Source organism: Lissotriton vulgaris, chromosome 5, assembly GCF_964263255.1.
Source record: "Lissotriton vulgaris chromosome 5, aLisVul1.2, whole genome shotgun sequence".
Lineage (NCBI taxonomy): Eukaryota > Metazoa > Chordata > Amphibia > Caudata > Salamandridae > Lissotriton > Lissotriton vulgaris.
This window is the reverse complement of record NC_141693.1, coordinates 211,694,088-211,706,941: the sequence shown is the minus strand read 5'-3', so window position 1 is coordinate 211,706,941 and position 12,854 is coordinate 211,694,088. Positions and strand designations below refer to the sequence as shown.

Below are 12,854 nucleotides of genomic sequence, written 5' to 3'. Positions count from 1 at the left end.
CTTTCTGGCCCATAGCCCTACCAGATACATTAACATCCAGTGTACAGCACTGGTGAAAGGTGAAATTCCTGTTTGAGGGCTCCATGTTCGCACAGGTGAAGAATCTCTTCTGGCAAGCACTGACAGCTGATCTGGTAGAATTGTAGAGACACTGACATTTAGAAATTTTATTCGACCTTGACCATTTTTTTTATTGTTGGGCAATGAGGCAGATGAAACAAAAAAAACTTGTTTAGGATATTTAAAAAAAGGCCTATTACACAACACTGAGTAAACCATTTTTCTCAAGAATGTCTTCAATATCACACAGGACAATAAACCAATAAAAACAAACTATTCTTGTAGAAATTCCACTAGAACAGTCTCACAATTACTTTATAGTATCTGGTTCTTATGTTTGAGTTTTTGGTTAACATGGGCTCAGCCCAAAAAAAAAAAACAGCAACAAAAAACACAATAATCTCTACAAGTTATAAAAAGTCTAAAGAAAAAACATTGGGCACAATACGACAAGTTCAAAGACAATCTTTCTCCAATTCCGCACCAACAATTTGGAACACCCTCGCCATCTGTGCATGGTATTCTTTACTTCAGCAAAAAAAAAAAAATCAAGGCCTATTTATTCACAAGATACCTCAGCTAAGAACTTTCAAGAAAAGTTACCACATCTCAAGGAACCAAGAGCTCACAAGACATACATACACATTACAAATGTCCAAAGTTGAGGCTTTCCAAGGTGTAGTATGTCAGTAGCAGATGTCATATTAGTGTTTCTACATATGATCCACCATGTCTACCTCCCTTCCACAGCAGCACTCCCTGCTGTTCTGCACACTGGTAGATTTTATGATGATGTAGTTGTAAACTGACCATGTATGTATATGCAGTTCATCATCAAAATACTTTATTCGGTTTACATGATAGAAAACCATAAAACGTTACAAATCCTCATTAAATTATACAAGTATATGCAGTTAACCATAAATGTAAAGCATTCTAATACCAACTGGCGAAACGATGTGTAAAAAACAACGTAAACAAATAAGACAGTAATAACCAGGAAAAGGCCAGAATTGTAACCAACTGGGATTTGGTCTCAGAATGTCGCGTGTCCACAATTCCAGATTTCACTCACTGGAGCAGGCTGAAACTCTGAGCAGTGAGCCAACTGAAACACCCACACAGTAAGCTGCAACACAAAGACAAAAGACACTCAGGCATGTAAGTTCTACAGCAGCCAATTGAAAACACATTTATGCAAATATGCAAAGAAAACTTCCAATCCCGTATCTGACCTTCAGTAGCACGAACAGGAAGGTGAAGCGAGGGCCATAGAGGAATTGTAGTGTTTAAGAAAGAAAAGTCTGAAAGGAACGGGGAAGGGGTGGGGGCCTGGAGTAAGTGAAAGGACTGGACACCCATCTGAAGAAACAAAGAATTTGACATCAGTATGTAAACTAGACATCAGTATGTAAGCTAGGGCTTCCTTTACGAGGGGCTGTCATAAAAGTGTCTGTCCACAGAGCAAGCAAACAGCCTTTCTGAGGAAGGGAAGCTCAACAAATAAAACAACAGTTAATCAGGAGAATTTCATAAGGAAATTTAAATAAGCGAAGCACAGAGTAGACCAGTTATTAAATTGTTGATCAAGCTAGAATATATTGTACGCATGTGAGACTCCCAACCTTGCAGAATCGAGACATAAATAAAGCACATTATTTAAAGTACGCACAGTTCAATTAAGGGAGTGGTTAAGGGAAGGGCACGAGGAAGTCGCCAATTGGTTCTAGCGCTTTGACACCAGAGACTTACCCGAACAGAGGTCCGAGTTGAATGAGGGGGTTTCATACTTTACGGTATTTTACAACCTGTGACACAAGGCGAAGCGTATAGGGTACTATGCTGCACTTACCCTATGTGATGGATGACCACATTCTGCTGTCCGCTCTACGTGTTCACCACACTTCATCCTAACTACAGGCTTTGTTGATGCTCTCTTCCCGCGTCTGCTGGAGTCTAGCGAAGTGGTGCTCCGGAACTGTTTTCCCTCGACACAAATGAAATGCTTTTATTGCGCAGAGTAAGGCAGCTAATGCTGCTTTCCGGAAGCCCGCTAATAGCACCTTGTTAGGAGGCTACAAGCTAAACAGGCTGCAATGTTACATTAAGAGGAATCAGTAACGTTTAGTGGCCTGGAAGGTGAAAACGGCTTTGCTAAAGTTATTATGCCATACATATTCATATTTTATATTAAAAAAATAAGTTCAATCGTGAAAAACTTAGTGCTGTTTTGTCAAGGTGGTCACAACTAAACTGTTGCAAATCAGTAACACACTTTCTACATCCTAAAACACAATTCTTTCCTGCTAAGTCCCTTAAAACATAAAGCCAACTCGATTTAATAACAAGCACTGCAGAAAATGACGTAACGGAGCAAGAAAAGACGGAGCGGGGTAGGAGTGATGGTGGGAGATCGGGGGATAAAACAGCAAGAAAAAGCATCCAAAGCGGCAAAAAAAGACGGAGCGGAGCAAGAAAAGACGGAGCGGAGTAAGAGTGATGGTGGGAGATCGTGGAATAAAACTGCAAGAAAAAGCGGACAGAGCTGCAAAAAAAGACGGAGCGGAGCAAGAAAAGACGGAACGGGGTAGGAGTGATGGTGGGAGATTGGGGAATAAAACTGTGAGAAAAAGCGGACAGAGCTGCAAAAAAAGACGGAGCGGAGCAAGAAAAGACGGAGCGGGGTAGGAGTGATGGTGGGAGATCGGGGAATAAAACTGCGAGAAAAAGCGGACAGAGCAACAAAAAAAAGCAGAGCAGAGCAAGAAAAGATGAAGCGGAGTAGGAGTGATGGTGGGAGATCGGGGAATAAAACTAAAAGAAAACAAGCGGGTGGGGAGAGAGGAGGGGGCCGGCACCTGTTTCCCTGGAGCACACAAAGCGTTTCCCTTGCGGGAGCGAGCCACGGGCACCATGTGTTTGTAAGTTAATTACAAACATATGGTGTCAAACTTGCTCTCGCAAGGGAATCAACAAACGTGCATGCGTTGCCATTGAAGGTAATGCAACGCGTGCACGTTTTTGGGACAAAAACCTAAGCGATTGCTACAGGTCTTTTCCCTAAGTAGCGCATGAGCGCTGCTTAGGCGAGACCTAAAAAAGGGTAATTCATAATCCTAACTCTTTGTCCCCAGGTTTTTGGACCCCTTTTGGGTCCAAAAAAGATTTTGGATGAGGTGGTCTCAACCATGTAATGTGGCCAGCTTTATCATTGCATCATTTCTCCAAACCCATACAGGTAGCAGACAAGACATCAGAAACCATCTTTCCATGGTCGGTCTTGCAGGAAGTAAAATCATTAGCCATTTCACCTCCAGTCACAAATGATACTGTATGTTTTATATAATCTTCACTGAAAACACAAGGCTGCAGAACATCATTAACCAGTGGTAACCAATCAAAATCCAGCTACTACAAGTCCTAAAAGATAACGGTTGTGCTTATTTAAAAAAAAAAAAGCTATATAGTCTTTTTAATTAAATCATGGGTATTGCCATATTAATGCCCTGGTGAAGTCCCTTGATGAATGGCTGACACATGGTTTCACCTGTATTGTTGTGTGAGTGCAGATATTGTTCCACTACAGCACACAACAGTGATGTGCCCAAATTTCTCGCTTTGGTTTACTAGCTATGGAGTAGAGTAAAGCTTCACCAAACTACAAATGAAATAAACGAATCAATTTTTTTTTAACTCGCCCTACGATTATTGAAAGTGTTTTAGTAACTTCTAGAGTGGGTTGTTCATCTCAGGGACTGATGTAATTTCAGGTGGTGGAATCTCATCCTACGCTAGCAACCCGCCTGCTGCCGGAACCAGCTTGAGGGTCTGTCTTGACCAGGCAATGAAACTCATTCCGGGAGACCAGCAAAGGCAAACTCCCGTCCTCCTGGGAGCCACCGCCGGCATGAGGCTGCTGAGGTATTTATGTATATTTTTAAATATTTTTTGTGGGTTTTGACAATCATCTAGTAACAAACAGTAAACAGGAAATAATATTGTACAGATAATAGTGGATCATTAACTATACAGTGTACAACATTTGTGCTGTTAAACCTGTTTAACAGCCAAATAATAACAACAGAACAAAAACATGTGTGCCGAAGCCACTCCCCTAATATGTACATTCTCACCTGCATCTGCTTGGATTCAGCAATACACTTGTCTACTGTCTCGTAGCTTCCGCCATCAGGCACGGCAAGTGTAACCGCCACTCGATGAAAAATAGGGCCTACTATTTGGTTTCCAGGTCATTCTTAGGTAATGCAACCAACTCGATGTGCAACTCTATTTCTTTTTTCCACAATCCGAAATGTCTAGGTATTAGCGCAAGACAAGCTGTCTCCGTCCCGCTATGCGCATGTGTAATTAGCGGTGTACAAGCAGCTACAGGTTCAAACAAGCCTTTGCAATGCAATAGGTCTCGCATTAGGAAAGTGGGAGCTATTGGTATTGTAAATGACACATTTTTTTAATATGTGTTGGATATGAAAATATATAAATTAATAGCATCCTTATTCACAAAGCCAATAGCTTACACTTTCCTAATGCGAGTACTATTGGCTATGGCAATGCTTGTTGGTAGCAAGCAAGGACAGTGCTGTTGTGGTGCTGAGTGATGATGTAGTTGGGCTGAGTGATGTGGTGGTGTATTAGAGTGATGTGGTGGTGTCCCAGAGTGATGTGGGGGTGTCCCAGAGTGATGTGGGGTGTCCCCGAGTGATGTGGTGGTGTCCCCGAGTGATGTGGTGGTGTTCCTAAGTGATGTGGTGGTGTCCCCGAGTGATGTGGTGGTGTCCCCGAGTGATGTGGTGGTGCCCCTGAGTGGTGCCCCTGAGTGATGTGGTGGTGCCCCTGAGTGATGTGGTGGTGTCCCTGAGTGATGTGGTGGTACCCCTGAGTGGTGCCCCTGAGTGATGTGGGTTCCCGAGTGATGTGGTAGTGTCCCCGAGTGATGTGGTGGTGTCTCCGAGTGACGTGGTGGTGTCCTTGAGTGATGTGGTGGTGCCCCTGAGTAATGCGGTGGTGCCCCATGAGTGGTGCCCCTAAGTGATGTGGTGGTGCCCCTTAGTGATGTGGTGGTGTCCCTGAGTGATGTGGTGGTGTTCCTGAGTGATGTGGTGGTGTTCCTGAGTGATGAAGGGTGGTATTGGAGGGTGGAGTTGGAGGGTGGAATTGGAGGGTGGGATTGGAGGGTGGAGTTGGAGGGTGGAGTTGGAGTTGGAGGGTGGAGTTGCAGTTGGAGGGTGGAGTTAGAGGGTGGAGTTGGAGAGTGGAGTTGGAGGGTGGAGTTGGAGGGTGGAGTTGGAAGGTGGAGTTGGAGGGTGGAGTTGGAGGGTGGAGTTGGAGGGTGGAGTTGGAGGGTGGAGTTGGAGTTGGAGGGTGGAGTTGGAGGGTGGAGGGTGGAGTTGGAGGGTGGGGTTGGAGGGTGGAGTTGGAGGTAAGCATGGGCGAATTTTGCGGATCTCGCGTTCGCGAATTTTGCGGATTTGCGGATTCGCAATCCGCAAAATCCGCGAATTCCCGCGAATTTGCGGATTTTTTTTTTTGTGTGTTCGCCCGTGTTTCTGCCAGTTCGCGAGGGTTTTTACAATGTCGCAATTTGCGAACTTACCTGTCGGGTCGCAAGTTTTGCGAACTTGTTGTTTCTACGTGTCCAGCCTGTTTGGGACACTCTTCTTCATCACTGCCACTCTCTGTCACCACTGCCACTCTCTGACTACTCATGCCACCCTCTGGCCCACCCATGCCACCCTCTGTTTCATCACCACACCCTCTGGTTGTCCAGTGTACATTATTTTCGGCAAAGCAAAGCACACCTTCCCTGCCTCAAGTGACCTGAATTAATTTGGGGCTGATTAATGTGTCACCGAATATTTTTTTAGCTGGCACCTGCTTCCTTAGTGCGCCCTGATTAGTGATCTTTTGCACTTGCTAAGTGCTTTCATTGTTGCAAAATTAGTTACAACACCTGCCCTGCCCCAACTGACAATAATGAATTAGGGGCTGATTAATGGATTTTAACTTCCAGCCTGGCTCCTGCTTGTCTCCCTTAGCTGTAATTCAGGACCTTTGTGGCATATGTGTAACTATTCTGAGGTTCAGAGCAGGGTCACATAATAGTTTCAACTGGCAACTGAACTCTGGAGGGGCCCCTCAGGAAGCACTACAGGAAATGGCTACTAATGATGAGCCTGAACTTTTGAACCTGGTAAGTAGTTACTTTCAGTTTTGCTAAAATCGTATTTCTGCAATTTTGCACTTATTCGCGGGGCGCGAACTCACGCGAACTCACGCGAACAGTGCGAGCAAAATCCGCTGCTCGCGGATTTGCGGATTTTGCGGGAGATTTGCGAATCTCGCGGATTGCGAATTTCCCGAAAATCCGCAAAATCCGCGAGCGGAACGGATTTTCCGCCCACACCTAGTTGGAGGGTGGAGTTGGAGGGTGGTGTTGGAGTTGGAGGGTGGAGTTGAAGTTGGAGGGTGGAGTTGGAGGGTGGTTTTGGAGTTGGAGGGTGGTTTTGGAGTTGGAGGGTGGAGTTGGAGTTGTAGGGTGGAGTTGTAGGGTGGAGTTGGAGGGTGGAGTTGGAGGGTGGAGTTGGAGGGTGGAGTTGGAGTTGGAGGGTGGAGTTGGAGTTGGAGGGTGGAGTTGGAGTTGGAGGGTGGAGTTGGAGTTGGAGGGTGGAGTTGGAGTGTGGAGTTGGAGGGTGGAGTTGGAGTTGGAGGGTGGAGTTGGAGTTGGAGGGTGGATCCTTTGAAGATAAGAGAAAGGAGTGTGGTATAAAGGTAGAGAGGAAAGCGTAAAGCAAGGACGGGAATGAGGAAATTTGAAGGCTTACAAATGGTGGCATGAATGAGTGAAGAAAAAAATAACAAATATATTCAGAAAGAAAACAGATGAACTGAGAATGCAGGTATGAAAAAAATGAAAGGCGAGAGTTTAATGGGAAATAATTGCAGGGGTGACCGGGAGACAGAAGTTACATCTGCAGGCGGGGAGGTGGCACTCGCTGGCACATGCACGTGTCCCCACAGGCCTCACGCCTGGCCAGGGGTCCCCCGAGGGCACAGATAGGGCCCGTGTTTACCCAGATTCACCGAGTCTGTCAGACATAGAGACTCCTCTGATGGGCTTCACTGAAAAGCAAACGTGTCAATCCTTCTAAGGGCGCTGGCGTGCACCGCGAGCTGTGTTAGGCGAAATGTGTGTGTGCACTGTGAGTGTGTCTAGGCGGAGTGTGCCTAGGAAAAGTGTGAGTGTACATCAAAATGTGTCCAGACGACGTGTGAGAGTGCATTAGACTGCGGGAGTTGGGGGAGTGGGGGTGCATGTGAGTGTGTCCAGGGGAAGTGTCAGTGTGCATGAGATTGTGTCTACGCGGAGTGTGCCTCAGAGAAGTGTGTGTACATCAAAATGTGTCCAGGTGAAGTGTGAGAGTGTATGAGACTGTCTGGGTGGGGGTGCATTGTGAATGTGTCTAGGGGAAGTGTCCGTGTGCATGAGATTATGTTAGGCGAAGTGTGAGTGAGTCCAGGGGAAGTGTCAGTGTGCATGAGATTGTGTTAGGCGAAGTGTGAGTGTGTCAAGGGGAAGTGTCAGTGTGCATGAGATTGTGTCTAGGCGGAGTGTGCCTCAGAGAAGTGTGTGTACATCAAAATGTGTCCAGGCAACGTGCAAGAGTTTATGAGACTGTCTGGGTGGGGGTGGGGGGCTGTGCACTGTGAGAGTGTCTATTTGAAGTGTGAGTGCATGAGACTGTGAAGTTGGAGTGTGAGTATGCACTGTGTGTAGGTGAATTGTGCATCAGATTGTGTACAGACACAGTGTGAGTGTGCATTGTGTGTGTAGGTGAAGGGCCCAATTCACAGAATGAATTTAAGACTCAATCCTAAACTTACTACTGTTTTGGTATTCACAGATTGCCCTTACTACTTTTGGTATTAACAGAATGAACTTACTACTTTTGGCATTCACAGAATGCACTTACTACTTTTGGTATTCACAGAATGAACTTACTCATTTCAGTATTCACAGAAGTTAGGACTCCTAACTTTAGGACTCCTAAATGCCTTCTGTGAATACCGAAAGTCTTAAAATTAGGATTTTTCTCAATTTAGTAGTAGTAAAGTTAGGACTCCTAACTTTAGGACTCCTAAATGCCTTCTGTGCATACCGAAAGTCCTAAAATTATGATTTTTCTCAATTTAGTAGTAGTAAAGTTAGGACTACTAACTTTAGGATACCTAAATGCCTTCTGTGAATACCAAAAGTCTTAAAATTAGCATTTTTCTCAATTTAGTAGTAGTAATGTTAGGAGTCCTAAGTTTACTACTACTAAATTGAGAAAAATCTCTGACTACTTGAGGACAAGCTTTCGGCATTGCTGTGGCAGTGGGGGTGGGCGGGGGAGCGGCATCCTTTGAAGTCTGATGCCGAGGCACAGACAAATGGTGGTACGCGATGTGCACGGGGTGGGGGGTGGCGGGGGAACGGGAGCCTTTGAAGTGTCTGATGCGAGGCAATGGTGGCGTGCGAGCGGCTTCCTTTCAAGTCTGATGGGGAGGGCGGGTGAACAAATGGCGAGCGCGTGCCCGTCGTACATGCACTGGCGATAATCCGCATTCCAAACCCCTCTTGGTAGGATTTTCTGGTGGCCCTCTCTATCTCTCGCCGGCAATGCGCAAGCGCATTGGCAGGCGAGACCTAAAAATGAGAGAGCGTGCATGAGCGCAGTTAGAACACTAGTTTCCTCTCATTGTCAGTAGCGGTCACAGGCCCCCTAGTGACAGCGGCGAGTGACAGAAACCAGATCTTAGCCGGCCTAGTCACAGGGGTGCTACAAGCAGGAGCGCATGCGCATCTTTAGAATACTAATGTCCGTGCACTACACTCCTCTCCCCCAATGCGTGAGGGTGAACTTGGGCACGCCCCACACCAGGCGACCCGGTGCGGCTCCAACGAGACACAGGATACACAACATGAGTTTCCATTTACCATCTAATTAGCAATTAGCCAACCATGTTACCACAGTATTTAAACCCTCTCCGTTCTCACCACAATCGACGGGGAAACTGAGAGGACGACCATAGATGGAACGGCTGGAAGCGCTGAATTAAGACAGTAAGAGTGTGATTGCCACGTATGTTTACGAAGGTGTTACTTCATTTCACCTTCCTTTGAGAGTGTGTGTGTTTGTTGCCTACACTGGGCATACAGTTTACAGTTTTTAAACAGCATACCAGTATGTCTTGTTTTTTGGAGTCACAGACCTGTAGTCACATCAACAGGCTATGACCCTTTTGTACCTCTCCATTACAGAAAGGCACAGTAGGCCCTTTCACCTACGACCTACCATGGAGCAATTAGGATTGGAATTTAGGGTAAGAAGTGGACTCCCGCAATTTCATTTGTTGAATGATGACACATATACCTGCCACGTGTCTAATATAGACCACGCCACACGCGCAATAGGTGTGATGAAGAATGGAAGGCAATTTTTGCCACTTTAATTATACTTACTCTGTTGGTATGTATGTTTTTCTTGTTCCTATTTTCCCTACAGAATCACTAACAGCAGTACTACACTGACTGGGGAGTTTGATGCCCACAACCCCTGTCCCTTTAGTGGTAGTTTCCTTTTTGCATCACGTGCGAAAAGGCAGAGCCCATGTTTAGAAACCCTTTGGTCCTGACGAATGCCACGTACCCGACGGGCCTCAGAAAAGAACAAGGAGAACCCTACTCACATAGGAACCAGGGCATGAATTTATATCCCGTGGACTGGTACTACAAATATATCTTTTAACTATGGCTAAATAGCAATTCAAATGGACAAAGGCTAGCAGGGATGTCAAAAAAGGCCGCACCATCAATTTGAGAGAGTACTCAAAAACTGTTTATAAACCAAATCACAGATCACAAGATTGTACAATTCTATGCAGCTTGTCACATATTCATGTGAACACAAAGAGAAAAATAGAAAAATTGTGCACAGTGTCCCAAGTGTACAAGTGAAACCAAAAACATTAAATAGACAACATATATAAATTACATACAAATAGGTTTCTCATACAATAACAAGGAAGAAGGAAAATGACCAAAATATTAATAGTGAATGGATAATAGTGTCTCTAAATGATTGTAGGCACTAGTTGTTGGTTCATTTCCTTATGGCGTCAACGGCGTTTCGACCCTTAGGAATGTGGGTCTCATCAGGACAGTAGGGGACATCTACAATTAAAGAGAGCAACGTAGAGAGTGAGTATGATGTGTGACATGGATTCTACATATATCTAATGTGTGTGGGCCATTGAATGAGGTACCTGAATAGTTGCTTGTATTCTCACCAAGTGTGATAAAAGTTGTAAATGACTTACAGGTAGCCCAGCCGGGTACTGTTGTCATATGTAGAGAAAATTGAGAGGTAAGTTAAAAAGCAGGTTTACTCATTTCGACACTCATATTAACTTCGGAGGTTGGCACCGTACTCACCACTGTAGTGGTCAAGAATTTTCCTAGGGCTTGATGTTGTCAATACGTGAGGGGTGTGGGCTGTGAAAAATAAGTATCAAAGTGGTACATTATTACTAGTGTAAAATGCCTAAGTCGAGATAGTGACTTGGTCTGGAAAAAAGGGTTTACCTTAAAATGTAGAGAGAGCGCCTAGTAACGCACGATACGTCCACATCTTTGTACTGGATGTATAGAAATTTTTTGACATCCCTGCTAGCCTTTGTCCATTTGAATTGCTATTTAGCCATAGTTAAAAGATATATTTGTAGTACTAGTCCACGGGAGCCGTTGTTCTTTGACGTACCCTACGGGGACATGAAGGCAGAAACATGTTGACCAAAATTAACACGGTGGAGGGACAGTAACGTCCCAGATCACCGTTCACCTCTTTTAATACCATGCATTTGCTCCCTGAATAAATACAGTTTATTGACAAATGTAATAGTTTTTAGATCACCTCTCACTATTTCACGGGCCACCACTTAGCTTTAGAAGTGCATCCCTGTCTCCAGGTGTATGCCCGCCCTCTATCAAACAATTTTTTAGAGAACGAGGACAACCTATGATGAAGCATGGCACCGGGCGGTGTGTGAGGCCAGTCCGTCACTTTTTGTGAGATGCCCCCACTGGTGCTGTATCTCGAGAAATCTCTGTAGGAAATTATAGGAACCCAAACTAGGGGCATCCCATTTTGTGTACACATGATGTATTGGATGCTGGCTATTCCCTAGGCCCCGTGCCTCTAGTTCCCATCCCCAGCAAGGCCTGGAACTAATGTGTGTGTCTTAAAAATATGTTGCCCACTTTCTTTTCTGGCCAATATATTTAATGTGCACTCGAAGTCCTCCATCTCCCTCTTCCACAATGGGACCAGCGCTGGCAACTCCACATCATCATGAATGAAACTAGCATCTACCAGAGCACACCTAGGTCAACTCTTGTCATCGGTCTGCAGCTTGACATTAGTCCTGTGGGGAGTGAGGTAGGTTTTATGCAAATAATTAAACTGCATAAGTGTTTCTGGAGATCTTCTCTACATGATCCAGTTCCAATTCCCATTCCTTCCTTTGAAATTGCTGTATGATCATTTCTTCCCATGGGGAACGTAAGGGATGCAACCCGTCAGTTCTCATTCCTAAGACCATCAAGTGAAGCCACAAAATCAATTTCTTGCCTCTGCTAAATGCTATAATATTTAAATGGAGTGGGAACCCAATCTATACTTGCAGGTATGGGCAATGAAGTTTTCAAAAAGAAGGGGTTTACCTACAAGGGATTTTGTTTATTTGAAGATTTAACAACTTTTTGTGACAATTTCTTCAAAAACTCACCCTGAACAGTGGTGGAAAATGGAATAAATCAAAGTAAAAATACAAAATGATCACAATTTATCAAATGGATCATAAATCATACACGGGGCAAAAATATATTTCAAAAAAACACATTCATATATTTAATATATATATATTTTAAAATTTGACAGGGAAAAGCAACAAAACGTAGTATGTAAGGTGACGTCAGAAAACCTATACAAAGAACTATGTTGACACCTTCTCTATGTCATTTCAACACTGAATGTAATAAAGAGATAGATGTTGGAGTCTGTGTTTCGGTCTGTCAAAGGAATAAAACCATCAGACCATCTTCAGGACAAAGTGTTGACTGTAGCTCCACATAGGTATACAACTGAACTGTAACCTGTTGTATTAATTTAGCAGGTGTGATTGTTGAGTAATTGTTGTTGAAGACCAAGAATAAATAACTGTCACGCATCGTCAAACTGATATTGCGTGTTGGTCAAACCGTCAATTGGCGGCACCACTCTATTGTGTTTAATTGCCAGTTAAGTCGTGGCAATGAACCGAGTCTCAAATCGATAGCGCGTCAAGACGAATAGGACTTCAGCCGTCTATAGAGATTTATGCAAATTTTCGCAACAGTAGGGAATGCGTTGGATAGCGTAGGGGTAAAAATGACTATTCCCACTCCAGTGAGTGCAACATTAGGGGAAGCGTTGGATAGTGTAGGGGTAAATATTGCTATTCCCACTCCAGAGAGTGCAACAGTAGGGAAAGCGTTGGATAGCGTAGGGGTAAAAATTACTATTCTCACGCTAAAGAGTGCAACAGTAGGGAAAGCGTTGGATAGCGTAGGGGTAAAAATGACTATTCCCACTCCACTTAGTGCAACAGTAGAGAAAGCATTGGATAGCGTAGGGGTGAAAATTACTATTCCCACTCCAGAGATTGCAACAGTAGGGAAAGTAAAGATTTAATAT

General features: G+C 44.5%; 1 protein-coding gene across 1 annotated transcript in view; it reads left to right on the top strand.

Moving 5' to 3' along the window:
- The window catches only part of LOC147710515 (ectonucleoside triphosphate diphosphohydrolase 8-like), a 418,351-nt gene that overhangs the window by 243,633 nt on the left and 161,864 nt on the right, over window positions 1-12,854 (top strand). Inside the window, exon 4 of the mRNA XM_086921185.1 lies at window positions 3,831-3,981. Coding sequence (XP_086777311.1) covers window positions 3,831-3,981 — 151 coding nt within the window. The remainder of the gene's footprint in view (window positions 1-3,830; window positions 3,982-12,854) is intronic.